A 23,375-nucleotide genomic window follows, 5' to 3' on the forward strand; every position below is an offset into this window, starting at 1 on the left:
GTCCCTCCGGAAAGCAGATAAGGGTGGGGAGGGAAAGATGTCTTTGGTGGTGGGGTCGGATTGCAGATGGCGGAAGTGTCGGAGGATGATGCGTTGGATCTGGAGGTTGGTGGGGTGACACACTTGCAACAATGGTTTATTTTCTGTTTTCTTCTTAACATTAATTTTTCCACTTGTTTCCAAATTTATAATTTATAACCTCATTTATTGCTGTTTAAAAAAAGACTTGTCCCTTTTATTGAAAATTACACTTTTAGATTTTACTTGTCATTGTTCTATTGAACTTTTAATTGAACATTTTTATGGGAGGATTTTAGCGTCTGTTTTGAGAGAAAAGTATTGTTAACTCTAGTAAACACTATACAGTTGCATAGAGGAGCTACATAATTTTAATTTCTGATTCAATAGTTCATGTTCTTAATGTGAATTATTATTTTCAGCTGTGGCTATATACACTTCAGAAACTTGCACAGAAGCTTTGGTAATTGCCTGTGCCTCCCACTTCAATAATGTTGCCACAGCAAAGACATGTCATTCTGCTGTGTTTGTATAAATAGAAACATTCTCTATTCTTGTCTGTTTAAAATGCTGCTACAGCCGCCTAATGTGCGACCTTCAATTAGACCACTGTTTTAAAAAAATAAATGCTTTGCACTTGAATTTGAACTGCTGCATCGAATCAATTCAAATATGCATGTTATGTTATAGTTGGTATAAACGTGATACTCTTTCACTAGCACTGATGTGAACTTCTTTTACAAGAATAAGGTTAAACTGAATGCTCTAGGAAGGTACAAATCGGGGAAAGTGGTGGTATAGTGGCATTGTCGTTGGATGGTAATTCAGAGACCTAGTTAATGTGCTGAAGCCCTGGGTTTGAATTCCTCCATAGCAGTCAGTGGAATTTAAATTCTGTAAAATGAAATCTGGAACTAGAAGTCTAACAATAACCATGAAACATTGTTGATTTGCTATTTAAAACCCATCTGATTCGCTTTTGTGTGCTTTAGGGCAGGAGATCTGCCATCCTGACCTGGTTTCTCCTCCATGCAACTCAGACCCACAGCATTCATAATTACCTTCTGGAATGGCTTAGCAAGCCACTCTGTTGTTTCATTCCTTTCAGTTTTTTTTTTCAGAACTACTTTTTTTTAAAAAAATTGCTGCAGATCCTGCCATCACCATCCATTTATGTTTTGTCTCATTGGCAGGTTAATCCAGCAAGTGAGGGCACAGTGATGTACAGTCAGGAGAGTTGCCCTGCAATTCCCTCAGTACTAACTCCACCCCCATGAGGTTTCCTGCCATCGGGTCAAACATGAGCAAGGAAATCTCCTGCTGTCTACTAGGTACTGCATCCCCCTCAGCTGATGAATCAGTACATATTCATGTTGAACATCACTTGGAGGAAGCAATGAGAGTGGTAATGGTGTAGAACATACGGAGTGCTAATGTAGAGTGTGCCCTGTCTACATCAGAGAGTAGATGAGTAATATAACTACTGACCAAGCTGGTTATGTCCTAAATGTATCTGTCTAAGACAGTATTGATGAGAGTGGCCATCATGCAATCCATGCAGAGACAAAGTTGCATCTTCACACTGAGGATACCCTTCATTGTGTTGTCAGATACAAGCGCTATTTTAAGTGGGGCTGATTTTGGACACATAATAAATCAAGACTGGGCATGTTTGAGATGCTGTTGGCTGTCAGCAGCTTCAGCATTTGTATTTATCAGAAATCTGCAACCTCGTGGCCTGGCATATTCGCAGCCATGGACAAAATAAGCTGAACTTCAGAGATGAGAGTGACTGCCTTTGTTATCAAGGCACTGTAGTCATTGGGAATTAGGGGGAAGTTTTTCTGCTGTTTGGATTCATACTAAGCACAGAGGTTTTTGTTGAAGATCAGTCGTCGCAAATCCAGAGCATCACCACTACAGGAATTCTTCAGGGTAGTGCCCTAGGCCAAATGTTCATCAGCTGCTTCTTCAAAACTCCAATGTTTGATGATTGCAGTTTTCTTCACCATTTGCTAAACCTCAACCTGAAACAGTCCAAAGCCAAATACAGCAAGACAAGGACAATCTCCAGATTTGACTGACAAGTGACAATTTGGAGGGTTGATGGCCAGTGGTGTTATCAGTGGACTGTTAATCGAGAGACTCAGGTAATGTTCTGGGAACCCGGGCTCAAATTCTGCCACTGCAGATGGTGGAATTTGAATTCAATTTTTAAAAAAATCTGGGATTAAAAGTTTTTAATGATAACCATGAATCCATTGCCGATTGTCAAGAAAAACCCATGTGGTCACTAATGTGCTTTAGGGAAGGAAAATGCCATCCATACCTGCTCTGACCCACATGTGTCTCTAGACACACAGCAATGTGGTTGATTCTTAACCGCCGTCTGGGCAATTAGGAATGGGCAATAAATGCTGACCTAGCCAGTGATTCTCTCATCCCATGAATAAATTTTAAAAATTGACATTTGTGCCATATAAGTGCTAGGCAATAACTATTGCCAACAAGAGGGAATCTAATTGTCCCCCTTGATGTTCATTAGCATTACTTTTGCTGAATTCCTTTCAGTATCCCGAGGGTTACCATTAAAGCAGAAACTGAACCGGACAAACCGCATAGATACCATGGCTACAATAGCAGGCATGGGATACAACAGCAACAAGCAACCCACTTGCTGACTCCTCACACTTGTCCAACATCTGGGAGTCACAAGTCAGCAATCTGATAGAATATTCCCCAATGTCTGGATGAATCCCTCCATCAGCACACACGAATCTTGACATCGTACAGGACAAAACAGCCCCCTTGATTGGCATCGCAACCACAAACATCCATTTCCCACCATTACCAATGGGTATTAACAAGTGCATACTACTTACAAGAATGTACTGCCGAAATTCACCAAAGCTCTTCAAATAACACTTTCCAAACTCATGACCACTATCATCTACAAGGATGAGAGTAACAAATGTTTGAGAATATCACTACTTGTGATTCTCCCCTTTTGCATTCTCCATCCTGACTTGGAAATATCTTGCTGTTCCTTCACAGTGCTAGGGTTAAAACTTCTAGACGACGCTCCCAAACAGCATTGTGGGTATATCTACACCAAATGGACTGCACCCATTTAAGAAGGCAGTTCAACCACCACCTTCTCAAAGACAATTAGGAATTGGCAGAAATGCCAGTGAAACTCCTATATGCTGAATTTTATTATAAGTTTGAGTAGTTTATCATTTGACTGTGCAAATGATCCAATAAGTCAACCTAGCATTTACTGTGTCGCTGAACTATGCAAACCATAATGTAACAATTTTTGATTTCTCGATCTATTCAGTTAGCTGTCAGCCATGATATACTAGACACAGTGCAAATGAGCAGGAGTGGGAGATGACTGTGCGCTCCTATTTATCATCCCTATGCAGTAATCAATGTCTGCAATTATCAAGGCTTTGTTCTGTTGAGCTATACAGCTGAACAAACAACAAACCTTCCTGTCTAAACTGACATCTGACCAAGGTCAAGGCACCAAAGGTTGCTGGTGCCCACTGAGAAGGATGAAAGAAAGTTTGACAGAAACGTGTGCTTTAATTATACTTCTGAGTCTGTTCTGGTACAATGATAATTGATAATTAATAATTACAGTTGTAGTTGGATTTGATGGGATATTTGCTAGTAAAGCCAATTTCATTTTATTGAAAGTGAATTTTCTTTCTTTTTGAATGCCTTCAATCATAACTTTAGTATACTGTAAAGTCACAATTCTCCTTCTTTGAAACTTTAGGCATATGGTGATGGCTATGGAGCAACCTATGAAGACCAAGGTTATGACTCTTACGATAACAACTACAGCAGTCAAGGCCAGAGGTACTTATTCTGCATAGCCACAAACATTGATTTTTAATTTATGGAAGACTGGGACATCATTCAGTTTGGCTTTCTGAAATAGTAAATAGTTAGGAAAGCAAATAGAATGTTGTCATTTATTGCAAAGGGAATTGAAAGCTTCAATTAATACAGGGCACTGGTGAAACCACATCTGCAGTGCTGTGTATTTTATTGGTGATTTGAAAAGATGCGAATGCGTTGTAAGCAGTTCAGAGAAGGATTACTGGACTAAGACTTGGAATGAGCAAATTGTCTAATGAGTAAAGAGTAGACAGGTTAGGCTTGTATCCGCTGGAGTTTAGAAAAGTAAGAGGCAACTTGATCCTGAGGGATCTTAACTGGGTAGATGTGGAAAAGTGATTCCCCTATCTAGATCTAGATCTAGATCTAGAACTGGGGGTCACTTTTTAAAAATCAGTATTCACTCATTTAAAACAGATGAGGCAAAATCTTTTCTCTTCAAAAGTCGTGAATCTTTTGAACTTTCTTCATGAAAAGGTGGTGAAAGCAGTGTCCTTTGAGTAGATTTAACACACAGTTGGATAGGTGCTTGTTAAGCAAAGGAGTTATCAGGCGTCAGTAGGAATGTGGATTTGTGATTACAGTCCGATCAATGAATCGCAAAGCAGACCCATGGGACTAAATGGTCTACTTCTAAATTGTTAAGTCCTATTTTTAGGAGATATCACCTATTGCATTTTCTTCCTAGTAAATTTCAATAGAGTGAAAAGCTACATGTTGCCATGCTGCAAGTACCAGTAAAATTATGACTAGCAAGATTTCAGACAAGATTCTGACTAATAATGGTAGGAAGAGCATAATGCGTACACACCCTCCTGAGCTGCTTGTAGGTCAAGGGATGTAGGAAACATCAATTGGATTAAGCATGTGCCACCAATATTTTGCTGTTTTGCAAGTGGAGATTGTAATTGTTACTTTTAAAGAGATTTTCTTGTATGCGTTCAAGAAACACAAAGCTATTTGACTGAAACATCAAGACAGCAATATCATAATGTTGGTTGTCCTTAATAATAAAAACCATCAACTAAACTGCCATGAGTAATTCTTAATTCTTGCAAGAGTACTGTAGGTAACTTAGCAATTTGTTACACTCAAAACGTGCATCCACCAGAAAGTAGATTGAAAGTTTGTGATGTGCCATTTTATTATCATTTTTATTTCTGCTATCCTTTTTAATGTACTTATCAGATATTAAAATCAATCAATTCAATCAGATAGCCAATACAACAGAAGACAGCAATTTTACTAATCAAGTATCTCTCTAGGGTGGACGTTCTGTACCTCTAATATTATGAAAAGATTTTTTTTTCAGGCCATATATGCATGATATTCAGCTAGTCAGTAAGGATGTAACTGCTAACCCATATATGCTTCTGTTTAACTCCTCTCTGCTTTTTTACACTAGATAATATTTTAGGCAAGCTGCAATGAGCCAGTTTGTGGTTGTGTAAGTAAGAGAAAAAGCTAAGGTGTGTTTTTCTTGAAACTCTTGATTTAGGATTGTGGAAGCAGGTTCAATAGTATGAAAGAAATTGGGGTCTGAAAAGAGGTCTGGAGTATAACCAACCAGATAACCTTCTCAAGAACTTGTGTTCTAAATGGCTTTTGCTGCTATGCAGTTATAAAAAGTATTTAGTAATGAAAATTCCTGTGTTGACCGTAAACTTCTTTGTGTAGGATGCACTAGCATATTAAGTATTAACTTTAAAGCTGTAGGTTGATTATGCAAAAATTGACTTCATAAAATTTGTATGTTTTGCAAATAGAGTTAGCAAACTGGTAATTCATCAATTTTTTTCAGCTTGCATATCCCACATCTAGTATTATGCTATTATAAAAACAGTTATGTCAGCAAGTGTAATTAACTCTAGAGAATATTTCAGTGGTTTTCTCAATTTCTTATTTAAAAAATCCCTTGTTTTCATGCCCTTTTGAACATCCACAAATACTACATCCACAGGTTCCCCATTATCTAACCTTCGGGTCGTACTCTTAAACACTTGATACATTTGCAAAACATGATTTTCCTTTCACAAACCATGCTGCATATTCCTAACCGTTTGTCAAATATGATTGCACTTGCATAATGTTATTAGGTAGAGCGAACATAATTTATGATTTTCTAGGTTTCTAAGTCCCTAATCAGAGATTTTAGTATTTTTCACTGTGTAATTATGTTTCACCTTTTGCCTTAAATAGCAATGTTACATTTATTCCTTGCCTTCTGAAAGGCCACAGTGAATCTAGTTGAATTTCGTAGGATAAGAACCTGCGCAGGCACTGGCTCTGCACCCATCTTTTTAAAATCCTAAAACGTAAGCTATCAGAGAAATTTGCCAACTTTTAGACCCAGTTAATTTCCCCAGGATTTTTTCTTCACTTTTGTGTTCCTCACCCTCATCATACCTAGGCTGCTGCTATTTGCAGTATTTTTTTGTCCTTTATTACATTTCAAAAAACTAGTTAGTGAACAGAACTGGTGCTGTTTTTTACACATTTTGGTAAGCAGTTATTTACAGAATTATGCATAAAAGGCATGTACCACCTAATGGTCACTGTTTGTTTGTATCTGTTGATTCATAAACACACAAATGAATCTCCAGTCAATGTCCAATGCTTGCATGCAGTTAATTAAAACTTGTACACAATTAATAAATTGTAGATACATTTAATTTTGGCTGTGAATGCTTTAAATGCCATCTCTAGGTGGTTTAAAGAGTTCACATACACAAAGATAATTTTGAAATGGTGGAAGCAGCAGAGCTAGTCTGCAAATTGGCATTGCCAAACAATTCAATGTGGTGACCCAGGACTGGAGGTCTCTGACTGAAGAGTGTGTGGATCAGGAAAGATAAGACTTAAATTGAAGTCAACTGCCATGTCAAACCCTCATCATTGCAAGAATCAGGACCTCACTGGTTGGCCCTCTCCAGCTGGTGTGGTGCCCTTCCAGGAGCTGGGAGGCTGAGTCAGCTATTATGCCTTACCACTTCCTCATCCAGACTGCAGAATGCATTATTAGCTGGGCACTACTCCTGTCTGTGTAAAAGAAAACGTGGTTTAATTCACCACCTTGCTCTTTGCAGATCTGTCCATCCATGACCTGCTGCAATGTTCCATTGGCACTCAGTGCAAACTTGAGGAACTGCACTTTAGAATTCATACTCCAATAACTTCCAAATTAAGCTTCAACACATTTATATCGTAACCACTGCCTTCATTTTGTTTCATGTTTCTTTTGTTGTTTTGCTGGGTTGGTCCTATTTCCTTTCTCCCTTTTACCTCTTATTGAATTCAAATTTTTATACAGTCATGCAAACCTTACGTGAACGCACACTTTGTTTCTTTACATAATCGCTTACCACTCTTCTTTTAGGTGTTGGATCATGCAGTCCTTTGTAATTTAATCTCCCTTGGCCTTTACCAAAGAGAGCTTCCATTTTATTCTCCTTGCCCCTTTGCCCTACCACTGGCTTCAAAACTCATATTGCTGTCTGTTGAAAGATATTTGACCCAAAATGTTAACTGTTTCTCTGTACAAATGTTATCTGATCTGAGTTTTTTCAGCATTCATAGTATGTTGTTTTGACCATTTTCTACCAAATTCATGCTGACTTTCGTTAATTAATCTGTGCCTTTCTAAATGAAAATTGATACTGTCCCTTGGAATTGATTTTTCACATCAAAAGTTAAGCAAAATGGTATGTAATTACTTTGCTTACCTTTTAAACACAGCTGAACACCTGTCCTAAGTGATCTGTTCTTGACAGAATCAAAATTGTTCATGCTGCATCAGCTGAAGTTATTGAATAAATACTTAATACCAAGTTATAGTCCAACAGGTTTGTTTGAAATCACAAGCTTTCGAGCGCTGCTCCTTCACCTGATAATCCTGTTGGACTATAACGTGGTGTCATGTGATTTCTGACCTTGTCCACCCCGGTTGAACGCTGGCACCTCCACATCATGAATAGGTACTTGACGTCATCATCAACATCAACTATAACTGAGTCCCCCACAGCTGTATAATATTAAAAAAATGATAAACAATGGAACAGCATTAGCAATGTATCAATCCTCGGATACCACACCTATAACTAAATACTAGAACCTCCATTTCATTTCTTTCAATAATCTTTTGATATATTTAATATGGAGCTGGTGATCGATCTACTCGAAGTCAAATTCACCCCTTTTCTGTATTTTCTATGTTCTTCATGGTATTTTGCAGTATTAAACTGTCAGTGGCTGACATAAGATTTATTTTTGTTTGCTTTCTCTTGCCCTCTATATACCTTGTTATGAAGAGGGTTCTAGATGTGACAAACTCATTTATGTTCTCTGTATAGAAGATGTTTCATCAAGCCCATTAAATCTCCTCCTTGAATAAGCCTCATTGCTCTGACAATGATTAACCTTCAAGAAGCTATTTCAATCCAATTTAGCTAAGTCACTTCTCAGCGTAGTAAAATTAGCCTTCCTCCAACTTAGAGCCTCCACACTTATTTTTTGTCTTTTTCCATAATTGTGCTAAATACATGTGGATTATTCGTCATGATGTCACTACTACTATAGTACTGTCCCTGCTTTCATTCCTACTGAAATTGTACTATTTGAGCTATTGCAGTGTAAGGCCTAATATTGTATGAGAATCAGAATTATTTTCCTAAATAATTTAGTCAAATCTGATATTTTAACTGATGGTCATTAATGAGTTCAATTCACTAGATAAAAGTCTCCATTGAAACTACCCTGTTGAGTAAGAAGTATGCTATGTTAGTTAACTTCAAAGTTTGCAAAAACACCAGAGGTATCTGTTATAATCTTGTGATTTGCATTTCTAAATCAGAACTAGGTGAAAATGATCCATTCTACTGGAGGCAAAATTCTGACATTTGTTTCAGATGTACAATTACAAAATTAATGAAAACATCACGAATGTTACTTTAATACATTAGCAAAACAATGGCAGATTAATTCTATGTTTTCCTGTAGCTATATGTAGAGGAAAGCAGAATGTGTTTAGTGCCTAGCACACAAACTTTTCTATATGCTCAGCAGAGCAAAGGTGAATCATCTATCACAGAGGAATCGGAGAATACTTGTATAAAAACACAGGGCACTTGGGAGATGTCGTACATAATTTGGGTTTAGCAGCACCATCTGCTAAATAGTACTGGGCTGATAGTGAGGCACTTAAAATCACCCATTCATGTTAGTAACAGATGCTGCGAAAAATCCATGTGACAAAAAGAGTTGTTTTATATTTTGAGTAGGTTGACAGGACCTCATAAGATATCTAGCATTTAATTTGGACTGGATGTTAGGCCAGCAATATTAATACATAATTTAAATAATTTATATATCAGCAGGTTAAAACTGACTTTTATCTTCTAGAAATTTCTGCTCTGCTAAGTTTGCATTAGCATTTTGCAGCAAATTTAACTGTGTCTACTCTAATATGCAAAATTTTTGATATAGGTTCAAATCTCAAACATTAGTCGTACAGTGTACATTTTAGACATTGACATTGTGCTTGTTGTGTAATTAAAAGTAGCCCATTACAGCTGACCCAATTTTCCTTTCCTGACAAGATTAATTGCAATATTAATTAAAAGTTCTGCTAATTTAGAAATTGAAATGCATTGTAATTCTTGGTAATAAATGAAGATTTCATGTAATTTGTATAGTTGAACGTGCATTGTCCTGACTCATCCATTGCAGGACTGAAGACATTATCAGAAAGATTAAAGCATTTTCAGTTCAGTCTCCCTTTTGTCTCTTTTGAGACAAATGCATGGCAAGTACTGTGTAAAGTATAATTGGTAATCCTATTGGTTCCATTGTCTTTTTTCAGTAATTTGTGTTGGCTGCATTGTTGCTGTTGTTATGCAGCCATTTAAGACCATTGAATATTATTTCAAATGAAAACAGATGACCAATGATTGTGGAAAAATAACTTGTAATTTTTTGTCAGATATTGCAGAACCATGAATGTGGTTAAAATTTTCTCTGCAATTAAGACCTGCTTTATTCAGGTAACAGTAACCACACTACAAAAAATACTGGACTAATACAGTACAAATGGCAGAAATCTGAAATTAAAATAGAAGATGCTAGAAACAGAGTTACATCTCAGATTGGTGATCCTTTGCCGGAAGTTCCAACTTTTTTTTGTATGAATGTTATTATTTTTATAAGCATTAAAAGGTTAAAACCGAAAAGGTGGCTCAAATAAGAAGTATCCTGAGCAATGTGAGTTAAGCTGTATATTCATAATTTGGATGTGGGAACTAAGAGTAGTACCTTCAAGTTTGCAAATGATACAGAATTGAGTGGGAGGTGATCCGTCAGGAGGATGCAGAAATGCTTTATTATGATTTGGTCAAGTTGAGTGAGTGAGCAGATGCGTGGCAGGTGAAGTGTAATGTGGGTAAATGTGAGATTAGGCGGGAAGGCAGATTATTGTCAGAATGGTGATGGATTGGGAAAGCGGGTAGTGCAGTGAGACCTGGGTATCCTTGCACTCTAATCGCTAAAAGTAAGCATGCAAGTGTAGCATGCGATGAAGAAGCCAAATGGTATGTTGGCCATCTGTGAGAGGATTCAAGTACGGGAACAGGGATGTCTTGCTGCAATTGTACAGGCCTTGTAAGACTGCACTTGAAGTATTGTGTGCTGATTTCATTACCTTTATTGAGGGAAAAATGTTCTGGCTATGGAGGTGTGAAGCAAAGGTTTACCAGACTGATTCCTAGGATGGTAGGATTGACCTATGAAGAGAGACTGGATTGTTTAGGATTATATTCACTGGAGTTTAGAAGAATCAGGGAGAAGGGAATCTCATTGAAAGCTATAAAATTATAACAGGACTAGGCAAGGTAAATGCAGGAAGTTTGTTTCCGATGACTAGGGAGTACGGAACCAGGGATCACTGTTTAATTGTGCGTTTAGAACTGATATATGGCAAAATTTCTTCTCCCAGAGAGTGATTAGTCTATGGCATTCCCTGCCACAGAAAAGTTGAAGCCAAAACTTCGAATGCTTTCAAGAAAGAGTTAGATATGGTTCTGAAGTCAAAAGGGATCAAAGTGTATGGGAAGAAAGTAGGAAAAAGGTACTGAGTACAGCGTGATAAGCCATGGTGAGTTTAATGGCGGAGCAGGCTCAAAAAGCCTACTCCTTTAATTTTCTGTTTTGATGTACGGACTGAGTTCCAAAGTTAAATGGCTGGTCTATATCCTCTGAGTTTAAGAGAAAAGCTGAAAGGAGGAGATATGGATCAGAAACTCAAATATTTCCATGTCAGGCCCAGGGAGCAATTTTTGAGGAGGCAACCAAATATTTTTGTTTCTTTACTACAACAATGGACATTCGTTTTATCCATATAGTTCTCATTTAATTTTCCAACTTGCTACACTTCTTTCTTTCTCCTCCTGTCACCTTTTAATGTTATTAACCAATCACACTTCACATTGTCCTATTTGCAGAACTAAAGGAAGATGTTGTGGATATTTTATAGTCCAAGGTGCTGCTGCCCCTGCATCTTGTACAGGCTACGTGACATTTGGATGGTGGTTGTGACATTTGCAACTAAGGGGTGAATCTTTGCAGCTCATCTGACCTGTGCTTCATAGCCAGTAGTAAGATCCATGTGAAATATTGAATAATGTGGCTAGAATATTTAGCCCACACAGCAAGTCAATGCATGAGGTCCATATACAGAATTATATAGCAAATGTCTTGACCCCTGTACTGTGTTGTTTCTTTAATGCTATTGCCCAGTGAAGAGTTGCACATCACGCACATGTAGAACCCACTCCCTCAGAGATATAACAAACTTACTCCACCCACTCTGGATGTGGTGGCGGCAGTCATTTTTCATACAGATTGTGCATTGCATTTTGACTGAGATTAAAGGCATGACAGGTAGCAATTCATGTACTGAAGCACATCTTCTCAATTCAGGTGACCCCTGAACCTTCACGTTGAGCTTCCCCCATCCCTTCACAGTTATCATCAAGTTTGCATCCTGGCATGCTGCCTCCAGTTCCCACAATTGACTTGCCTAGCTCCCCAGCACAGCACTGGCCTTGTTAATCCCCTTCTTAACTTCCAGTAGACAAACTACTATGGACTGACAGTGGCCCAAACCCCTGACTGAGCAGCTCCTGACTGATGACCAGACCCATATGTGATTTCTACATAGCTCCCTGACTGACCTACACAAAGTAGTTGTCGTGGACATGTAGGACTGGCGACTGGCCACTGTCCACTCCCCAGACAATAGTGATACAAACCACCTGACTGACTGACTCAAGTGCCCCAATTATCACCCCTAACTGTAAATTGATTACAAACAATGCTCTTGACTGACTATGCTGGAACCCCCTAACTAAAGACAGTGCTTCTTGACTTGACTGAGGATTACATGTAGTTCTCCTATAATGCCATAGTTGCATTTTTGCGTAGCCTTGTGCTATGGAAGATGGTGTTATAGGGAAATCACTGTAGAAAATCACTGTACAGCAGAAAGTTTGCGTGATCCAAACAGCATCCACTATTCATCAATTTGCGTTACAGCCAATTCGTGTTAATGAAACACGTTTTATAGCAGAACTACCTTCGTTGCAGCATGTTCAGTATCTCAATATGTTTACAGCATAGCCTGCTGTAGGTGCAGTTGATTACTGTTTATGACTGTGACAAGCTGCCCGGGTTTGTACGTGCACTAAAAGGCAAGGCAGAGGTGCGGTTAGTATCCCAGACAGTGCAAAGTGAGTGAGTAGTAAGATAATATGTGAAGAGCCCTGAAGTGAGCCTTTTCCTGTGCACAAAGTGGCAACAAAATTATAGTCCAAGGTGTTGGCTTGCTCCACTGTGCAGTATTGGGTGGAGAACTGTTTTAAGTGAATCAGAGATACGCTATGTAGATATGGATGAAATTCATGGGTGTCTGATGCCAACTTACACCAGTGGGTAAGGGGGCAGCAGGAGGACATTGCAGGTGGTCATTGCCATGGAGCATAATCTGAAATATGGTGGCTGATCGCCAAAATGCTAGCTTGGAAGAGCAAGCAGTTTGCTGAAATAAATTACCAGCTCTGACTTTCATGTCGGGAATTGTCCCTGTCTTATTTTTTTCCACTGTCTGGGAGAAACATACTGCATATAAATGAGTTGAGATTGGGTACAAATGAGATATATATGCCTAAAAATATGCCTTATGCTGCTCACGAGGGAGGTTCTCATCAATGTCTGTTCAAATCTTCAGTGGAAAATCATACTTTTTTTTCTCAGTGTAAGGTATTTCATTTTATCAATCTCTTGCCAAATTTTCCAAACTGACTCACCATTGCCATCAGCTCTTAGAACCTAACAGTACATGAAACATAGAAAATAACGTGTAGTACCAAAGTGCAAAAGTACAAATCATGCAATTTTTGATATTAAAAACAAAAGCAGAATTAACATATGGAGTCCAAAGACCTTTCTTCAGAACTGTTCTGAAGGAGGGTCACTGGACATGACATGAAACGTTAACTCTGCTTTTTCTCTAGAGATGCTGCCAGATCTTCTGAATTTCTCCTGCAATTTCTGTTTTTGCACATAAATTCTTGTTTGGTAAGGGAATCAAAAGCTAACATAGTAGATTGGAATGTGGAATTCAAAATACAAACTGACCAGCCGTGATCTTATTAAACGGCAGAGCAGGCTTGAGGGATCGAATAGTTGCCTTCTGTTCTGAGGTCATATGTTTGAGGCTTGGGTGACACAGTAGCTCAGTGGTTAGCACTGTTGACTCTCAGCGCCAGGGTTCGATTCCAGCCTTGCGTGGCTGTCTGTGTGGAGTTTGCACATTCTCCCCATGTCTGCATGAGTTTCCTCTGGGTGCTGTGGTTTCCTCCCACAGTCCAAAGATATGCAGGTTAGGTGGATTGGCCGTACTGAAATTATCCGTGCTGTTCAGGTATGTGTTAGGCTAGATGGATTAGCCATAGTAAATGTAGGGTAACAGGATAAGGTAAGGGACAGGGTCTGGATGCAGTGCTGTTCAGAGGATCAGTGCAGATTCAAAGGGCCGAATGTCCTCCATCCGCACTGTAAGGTTTCTATAATTTTATCTAATTGCATATTTAAGATGCTAAAGGGAGTTGACAAATTTGACAAAGAAAGGAAGTGTTTCCTATGTAGGGTAATGTAGAAGGCAGAGCTATAATTTTGCGTTAAGATGTAACAGATTTAAAATAGATGAGAAATTGCTTCTCAAAGAGTTGTGAATCTCTGGAATTCACTATCTCAGAGGGCAATGGAAGCTGGGACATTGAGTAAATTTAAGAAGAAGATAGATTTTAAATTTATAATAAGTTGTGTAATGGACCAGACCACACCAGACCCCATCAAAATATTTTAGAAGGTAGCCTAGACCCTAACTACAACTTGTTTTCAAATTCAGTGTGAAGTGGGTGTCCCGGATGTGATGCAACTGGTCAAACCACTCAACGTTAAGCAAAACATGATTTATTTAAGCACTAAAGTTAAAATATAGACAAAAGAAGGGGGAATTTAGAATAACTATTAGAAAACTTAACCAAAAAATAGATACAGTATCTATTATTAACTGTTCCAATAGAGTAACATCCAATTAACACATCCCTTGGTAAATTCAGACACAGGTTCTTACATAGAGATAGTAAGAACTGCTGATGCTGGAGTCAGAGAACACAGTGTGGAGTTGGAGGAGTAGGGGAGCACATTCTTGCAGGAAGGTGGGTGAGAGGAGGTGTATTCTAGGTAGCTGTGGGAGTCGGTGGGTTTGAAATCGATATCCGTTTTGAGGTGGTCACCAGAGATGGAGACAGAGAGGTCCAGGAAGGAGAGAGATGTATCAGAGATGGTCCAGGTGAACTTAAGGTTGGGGTGAAAGGTGTTAGTAAAGTTGATGAACTGTTCGAGCTCGAGGTGGCACTGATACAGTCATCGATGTAGCAGAGCAAAAGGTGGGGGATAGCGCCACTGTGGGTGTGGAAGAGAGACTGTTCCACGTATCTTCCAAAGCGGCAGGCATAGCTTGGGCCCATGTGGGTTCCCATGACCACCCCCTTAGTAGGAAGTGGGAGGAGCTGAAGGAGAAGTTGTTAAGGGTAGGGACGAGTTCAATTCTTACATGCCATTCAAAATCGAGCGAGATTTTGGAGAAAGTCACAGTTAGGAATCATTTACTGAAACTTGCAACCCTTCTGGGACCCAAACAACGTCCAGCTGACACTGCTAAAAAACTAGAAACCACGATCTGGGAGAACTGGCCACTCCCTTTCCATTGTTAAGCTGCTTTCAAAAGATACCTAAAGACCTCCTTAACCTATTGACTTAAGCCAGATCCAGCAGACACTTTGGTACCTCTGCCTTTACGGCCTCCCTTTCAAAAAAAAGGCCAAGGACAAAATAACCCTTCCAAAGTGACATTATCGTCACGCCTCCCCCTTTCTTTTAACAAAAAGCAAAATACAAAGATGGCTTCATTTTGAAAGCCCAGGTCTTACTCTGTTAGTACGCTAGAATACATATACATTACATTGATTGATTGACTCTAAGCAGGCCAACATTCACTACTGCATTCTATTTCAGTCCATATACTCCTGCTGCCGAACACCTCCATCTTTCTTCATCCAAGTCGCAGCAACGAGTTGGCAATTACGTTTTCTCTTCCTGCACCGTGTATAATTTTAAAATCGAATGCTGCATTAATAAGCTCTGTCTAAACAGTCGAATTTTTCTCCTTAAATTTCTCCAAAAACTTTAATGGGTTAGGATCAATATATGCAATTGTCTCTCACATTACTGTCAATATAAATGTTGAAATGTTGTAACGCCAACACCAAGCTCAAGGTCTCCTCCTTAACTGTGGAATATTTCTGTTGATGAATATACAACTTTCTTGAAAAATACCCAATAGGTCTTTCTGTCTTGTCATCTTCTTGTAACCTATATCACTCACATCGATAGCCACCTTAAATGGCTGTGTGTGATTTAGATGTGGCTAACCCTGGGGCAGTGGTTTACACAGAAGGCATTTGACAACCTGAAAGCTTGACAGTCTGCTGTCCACTGACATTTCCTGCACTTCTTCAATAAGTCAGTCAGTGGAACAACCATGCTGCTAAAATTCGGTGTGAACTTCCGATAAAACCCGCTCAATACCAGGAATTGTAGCACTGCTCTCTTCATTGGTAACCTTTCTTTTCACATTCCATGGGTACATCTGTCCAGGTCTGATAACATGGCCCAGGAACATGACTTGGGCTTTTGTGAATTCACTCTTAGCCAGGTTTATCACCAAGCTTGCCCCCCACCCCCACCCCTCCCCAAAGTTGATCAAATAATTCCGATTAAATGCTGCACATGTTCCTTCCAAGCATGACTAAAAATCATCAGGTCGTTGATGTATACCACACAATTGGGAAATTCAGAAATGACTTTATTAGTTAGTCTTTGAAATGTGACTGGTGCATTTTTCATACCAAATGGCATGACTTTAAATTGGTATAGTATATTCGGTGTTACAACAGCTGGAATTATCTTTGCTCTCTGATAAAGGTACCTGCTAGTATTCTCTGAGTAAGTCCAATTTGGAAATATAAGCTGCTTATCCCACCTTCTCAAAAAAGTCTCCCAAATGTGGAATAGGCTATGAATCAGACTTTGTAACTGCATTGGCTTCACAGTAGTCAACACAATCGTTAGGTACCATCTGGTTTTGGCACTATTACTATGGGTGAGCTCCAGTCACCACGACTGACTTTGACTTTGAATATGTTATCTTTGAGAATGCGTTCAATCTCTTTTTGAACCTGTGCCAACTTTTGAGGGTTAAGTCTATAAGGATGTTGCTTAATTGGAACAGCATTTTCTATATCTACAACATGCATCATTAGCTTACTACCTAGCAGCTTATTCCCACATATATCCCCATGCGATAGAAATAACTCTTTTACAGGTCATTTCAATTTTCCTCTGGAAGGTAACTTAATAATTTGTCCCAATTTTTGAGAACTTCCTCATTGTCCAGTATAATTTGAGGAGTGTCCAATCCAGAATCCTCTGAACTTGATTCTTCACTCTGTTGTAACCAGTAACACAAAATACCTTTTGAGTATATTCATGTGACACACTGAGAGATTTCCTTCTATCTGGAATCCTTAACAAATAATTCACTTCACTCAGTCTGCTCTCGAGTTGATAGGTCCACTAAACATTGCTTTTAAAGGTTCACCTTTCACTGAAAGTAACACCAGCACTTTACCTCCACTAGCAAAATTGCAAATTTTCGATTTCTTGTCTTCTTCCTGTTCCATCATGTGCTTTGCTATTGTCAAATACTGTCTAGCCAACTCCCCCGCTCTATTTAATCTTCCCCGAAATATTTTCCAAATATGTGGTCTTTTGAACGCTGACTCTCAAATTTCTCCTTAATTAATTTCAGTGGTCCTCTCACTTCATGCCTAAAAATCTAATTCGCATGGACTGAATTTGGTCAATTCATTTGGTGCATCCCTAATTGCAAACAGTACAAACAGAATGCCTTTATCCCAATCATCTGGATAGTCTTGACTATAAGCCCTCAACATGGTCTTCTAAGGTTGATGCCACCATTCTAATGCTCCCTGCGATTCTGAATGATATGTAGTGGATTTGAATTGTTTTATTCCTAAGCTATCCATAACTTGCCTGAATAATTTTGATGTAAAGTTTGACCCTTGATCTGATTTGTATTTCTGTAGGTAGTCCGTATCTAGTAAAAAAAAAAGTAACTCTTCTACAATCCTTTGATCTGTGATATTACATAATAGAATGGCCTCTGGGAATCTAGTGGACACATCACTTATTGTCAACGAATACTGATTCCCACTTTTTGCTTTAGGTATAGGTCCTATGCAATCAATTAAGACCCTCGTAAAAGGTTCCTCAAATGCAGGAATGGATATTAAAAGTGCTTGTTTTATCATTGCCTGACGTTTTCCAATTACATGATATGTATGACAGGTCTGGCAAAATTTAACTACATCCCTGTGCAGTCCAGGCCAGTAAAAATGTTTTTGTATTTTGGCTCGAGTTTTTCTTACACCTAAATGACCTACTGGTAATTCATATGCTACCCACAAAACTTCCTTTCTATCACCCAATGGTAATACAACTTGATGAATTTTTTTTTCTTAATTCATTGATGGGATGCAGCATTGATGGCTGGGCAGCATTTATTTCCCATCCCTAATTGCCCAGAGGGCAGTTCAGAGTCAACCACATTGCTTTGGGTCTGGAGTCACATGTAGGCCAGACCAGGTAAGGATGGCAGTTTTCTTCCCTGAAAGACATTAGTTTAACCAGATGGGTTTTTCCCCAACAATCAACAATGGATTCACGGTCATCATTAGACTCTTAATTCCAGATATTCATCGAATCCAAATTCCACCATCTGCCATGGCGGGATTCGAACTCAAGTCTCCAGAACGTTATCTGGATCTCTGGATTAAAAGTTGAGCGATAAATATCACTAGGCAAAGTTGCTGGAAAAGCTCAGCAGGTCTGGCAGCATCTGTGAAGGAGAAAACAGTTAGCGTTTCGGGTCCGGTGACCCTTCCTCAGAACTGATGGTGGCTGGGAAAACAACAGTTTATATGCAGAAAATAGGGAGGTGGGTGTGGTAGGGAGTAAACGATAGGATAGAGCCCAAAGAGTGAGAAAGACAGTTGGACAGACAAAGGTTGCTAACGATCAGGCTGGGAGGGTGGATAGTTGTTAATGGGGACTGTTAGTGACTAACAACAGGGAGTGTGTAGTGGCAGGCTATGTGGTAACAAGGCCTGATGTGTGGGGTTGGGGGCTGGGACATGGGACAGTTTAGGCTCTAAAATCATTGAACTCAATATTGAGTCTGGAGGGCTGCAGGGTCCCCAAGCGGAAAATGAGGTGTTGTTTCTCCAGCTTGCGTTGGGCTTCACTGGAACACTGCAGCAAGCCAGAGACAGATGTTGGCCAGAGAGCAGGGTGGTGCATTGAAGTAGCAGGCAACAGGTAGTTCAGGGTCTTTTTTGCGAGCAGAATGTAGATGTTCTGCGAAGCGGTCACCAGGCCCTCTGGAACCTACCTCTCCTATCCTTCCCTCTGACTCTATCCCCTCCCCCAACCCCCCCACCTCCTGTCGTGTATTCACCATCCCTCCTAAGCTGTCCGATGCTGAACGCTCTGTACACAGCAAAGGCCTCAGCTTTATCCCTCTGCGTCCCCACCTTAACGAATTTCAGGCACGACATGACACCGAACTGTTCTTCTGCCGTCTTCACCTCCGTGCTCATTTCTTTGGACAAGATTCCTCTCCCCGTCCCACAGACCCCTTTGCCCAACTCCAACACTCTCCCTCCACCTGGACCCCTTCCTTCGGCCTTTTACCTGCACTCGATCTTTTCATTGAGAACCGTCAACATGACATCAGTCGCCTCAATTTCACTGCCCCCTCAACAAATCCAACCTATCTCGCTCCGAACTGACTGCACTCCGTGCACTCAGATCTAACCCTGACTTAGTCGTCAAGCCTGCCGATAAGGGTGGTGCTGTTGTTGTCTGGTGTACTGACCTCTACCTTGCAGAGGCTGAGCACCAGCTCTCAGATACCTTCCCCTGAACCATGACCCCACCATGGCACATCACGCCATTGTATCCACTACAGTTACGGATCTCATTTCATCCGGTGATCTCCCCCGCCATCTGCTTCCAAGCTAATAGTCCCCCAACCCCGCACAGCTCGTTTCTACCTCCTGCCAAAAATCCACAAACAGGACTGTCCAGGTAGACCCATTGTTTCAGCCTGCTCATGCCCCACAGAACTCATCTCTTCTTGCCTTGACTCAGTCTTCTCCCCTCTGGTCCAATCCCTACCCACATATATCCATGATTCATCTGACACCTTATGCCGGTTTCAAAGCTTCCAGTTTACCAGCCCGAGCCACATCCTCTTTACCATGGATGTGCAATCCCTTTACACATCCATTCCCCACCAGGAGGGTCATAGGGCTCTCCACTTGTTCCTGGAGCAAAGACCTGAACCATCCCCAGCCACCCACCACCACCCTCCTCCGCTTGGCTGAGCTTGTCCTCCCCCTCAACAACTTCTCTTTCAACTCCTCTCATTTTCTTCAGGTAAGAGGGGTTGCCATGGGTACCCGCATGGGCCCTAGTTATGTCTGTCTCTTCGTGGGGTAAGTGGAACATTCCTTGTTCCAGTCCTATTCCGGCCCCCACCCACAACTCTTTCTCCGATACATCGATGATATCATCGGTACTGCTTCCCTCTCCCGTCTAGAATTGGAAAACTTCATCAATTTCGCCTCCAATTTTCATCCTGCCCTCACTTTCACCTGGTCTATCTCTGACTCCTCCCTTCCCTTCCTCGACATTTCTGTTTCCGTTTCTGGGGATAGACTGGCCACTAATATCCATTACAAACCCACCAACTCCCACAGCTACCTGGACTATACATCCTCACACCCCCTTTCCTGTAAAGACTCCATCCCATTTTCTCAGTACCTCCGTTTCCGTCGCATATGTTCAGATGAGGCCAACTTTGACAAGGGAGCCTCCGAAATGTCCACATTCTTCCTCAACCGAGGATTCCCCAGCTCCGCTGTCGACAGGGCCCTCAATCGGGTCCAACCCATCTCCCGCACTTCTGCCCTCACCTCTTCTCTTCCCTCCCGCAACAGCGATAGGGTTCCCCTTGTCCTCACCTACCATCCCACCAGCATCCACATCCAGAAGATCATCAGACGCCATTTCCGCCACCTCCAGCAAGATGCCACCACCAGACCCACATTCCCCTCCACTCCCTTGTCTGCCTTCCGCAGGGACCATTCCCTCCGGGACACCCTGGTCCAAACTTCCTTCACCCCCAAAACCTCCCCACAGCCCTACGGCACCTTCCCCTGTAACCGGCGAAGATGCAACACCTGCCCATTTACCTCTTCCCTCCCCACTATCCAAGGGCCCAAACATACCTTCCAAATGAAGCAACACTTCACTTGCACTTCCAAGAATCTAGTCTACTGCATTCGCTGCTCACAATGTGGTCCCCTCTACATTGGGGAAACGAAGCGTAGACTTGGCGACTGCTTCGCAGAACATCTACGTTCTGCTCGCAAAAAAGACCCTGAACTACCTGTTGCCTGCCACTTCAATGAACCACCCTGCTCTCTGGCCAACATCTCTGTCTCTGGCTTGCTACAGTGTTCCAGTGAAGCCCAACACAAACTGGAGGAACAACACCTCATTTTCCGCTTGGGGACCCTACAGCCCTCCGGACTCCATATTGAGTTCAATAATTTTAGGGCCTAAACTGTCCCATGACCCAGCCCCCCACCCCACACACCAGGTCTTGTTACCACATAGCCTGCCACTACACACCCTCTGTTGTTAGTCACTAACAGTCCCCATTAACAACTATTCACCCTCCCAGCCTGATCGTTAGCAACTCCTTTGTCTGTCCAACTGTCTTTCTCTCTGTTTGGGCTCTATCCTATCGTTTACTCCCTCTTCCACCCACCTCCCTATTTTCTGCATATAAACTGACGTTTTCCCAGCCACCATCAGTTCTGAGGAAGGGTCAGCAGACCCGAAACGTTAACTCTGTTTTCTCCTCCACAGATGCTGCCAGACCTGCTGAGCTTTTCCAGCAACTTTGTTTTTGTTTCTGATTTACAGCATCTGCAGTTCTTTTGGTTTTTAAATATCACTAGGCCATTGCTTTCCCAACTTGATGAACTTCTGATCATTTATCATCTGCCTGAATATGCAATGGTCTCCATTTCCTCATCAAGATATCATTTTTAAGATAGTAACATTAGGGAATACGTACAGATTTTTCTTCTGTGTATGTTTTTTGATACAATTGCTTCAGTTTTTCATCTTTCTGTTGTAACTCTGTTAATTTCTCTGAATTGAAAATATCCATTTTGTCCTCCCCCTGTTCTTGTTTTGTCTCAACTATTTGATCACACATGGTTTCTGATAATTCCACTTCAACTTCCTTATCTTGTTTAATTTCTCCTCTTGCTTCAACCTGTAGCTTTGTGACCTTGTTATCACAGTCAGAACAATTCCCAGGATATGCTTCCTGCAATACCTCAGTTGACTTATTTTCCACTGGCTTTTCAACCACAGTAGGCAGCACTTCTATCTGTGATCCAGCCATTTCGTTACCAAGGACAAATTGTATTCCTGGAGCCAGGAGTTTCTCCAGTACTTGTACCACCACTTCTCCACTTTTCAGCCGACACTCCAAAATCACTTTACGTAATGGAGCACTTCTTGTCTCACCATCAATTCCATGTATTAGCACTTTTTCTGACAATAGTCCTTCTGAATTACGTCTCCTTATCTCTCCATGTTAAAGATTGACATGATCCCGTATCTCTTAAAACTGCAATTTCTTTACCTCCTACTCCTGGCATACGTGAGTAAACCTTACCCTCTTAAGTAAATGGTTTAAGAAGATATATGGTGCTTTCTTCTCAACCAACCTCCGACCAAGTTGTACATTTTGCAGCTTTTTAGACTCCACTGTGCTTTCCTTTACCACTTCAACAAAATTCACTGGTTTGTCTTGTTTTTCTACATCCATCTTCCCTGTGCTTTTTCTAAATCGCCAACACTGTGACTATTTGTGGCCTACTTTTATTGCAGTGAAAATACCTGACCTTTTTAACTGCTCTTTCCCCTTCATGGGTTTTCTGTTTTACCCTGTGGTAAACTATCTTTATTACCTTCAATGAGATTTACCTTTTCCCCCTAGCACCTGAGGATTTCTCTTTTCCCTAATTTCTATTCCTCGCACTTTGAAAGGATCAAACTCAATGAACGTTTAACCAGGGCCTCTTCTTAGATTCCTAAAATGTTGTCTGAAGGCTTCTGGCACAAGCTCATGCGCACTTAAGATGGCTTTCTTCACCACCCCATGCTCTGATAGTGATACCAATACCTTTGTTTGGATCAGCAAAGCTCACATGGTCACCGATCATTTCATTTGTTTAGCCACTTCCTCAAATGAAATGTAAAAGGCTTCTACATCCTTGTCAAATTTAGGCAATATTTGAACAAATTTAAACAGATCCCCACCAGCACTTTGGCTACAATGTATTTGCTCATCATCACTATCCTCTTCATTAAGCCTACCGTCTACCTTCATCTCCATTTTTTTTAAGTCGACTTTACTCACTAATTGCTAAACTTTGAACTCTCTCTTTCTGCTTTCCTTCTCTGTCTTGTTCTGCCAGGGCTATTCTTTCCTTTTCTCTTTCCTCTGCTTTTAATCATAATTCAAACTGTTTCAGGTCCTTTGCATGTTCAGGCTGCTTCATCTGCAGTTGAATTCTAGCCATTTCCAAAGATTTCGATGG

The 23,375-nt window shown here is 40.7% G+C and overlaps 1 protein-coding gene across 5 annotated transcripts in view; it reads left to right on the plus strand.

The window, feature by feature from the left end:
- Window positions 1-23,375, plus strand: part of LOC109911429 (KH domain-containing, RNA-binding, signal transduction-associated protein 3-like) — a 157,574-nt gene that overhangs the window by 102,887 nt on the left and 31,312 nt on the right. For all 5 annotated transcript variants that reach the window (XR_007262029.1, XR_007262031.1, XR_007262028.1 and 2 more), the window contains exon 8: window positions 3,806-3,888. Coding sequence is in view for 1 of the 5 variants with exons in the window: in XM_048596401.1 (XP_048452358.1) it covers window positions 3,806-3,888 (83 nt within the window). In the remaining 4 variants the exon portion in view is untranslated. The remainder of the gene's footprint in view (window positions 1-3,805; window positions 3,889-23,375) is intronic.

This window comes from Rhincodon typus, chromosome 4, assembly GCF_021869965.1.
Source record: "Rhincodon typus isolate 14 chromosome 4, sRhiTyp1.1, whole genome shotgun sequence".
Lineage (NCBI taxonomy): Eukaryota > Metazoa > Chordata > Chondrichthyes > Orectolobiformes > Rhincodontidae > Rhincodon > Rhincodon typus.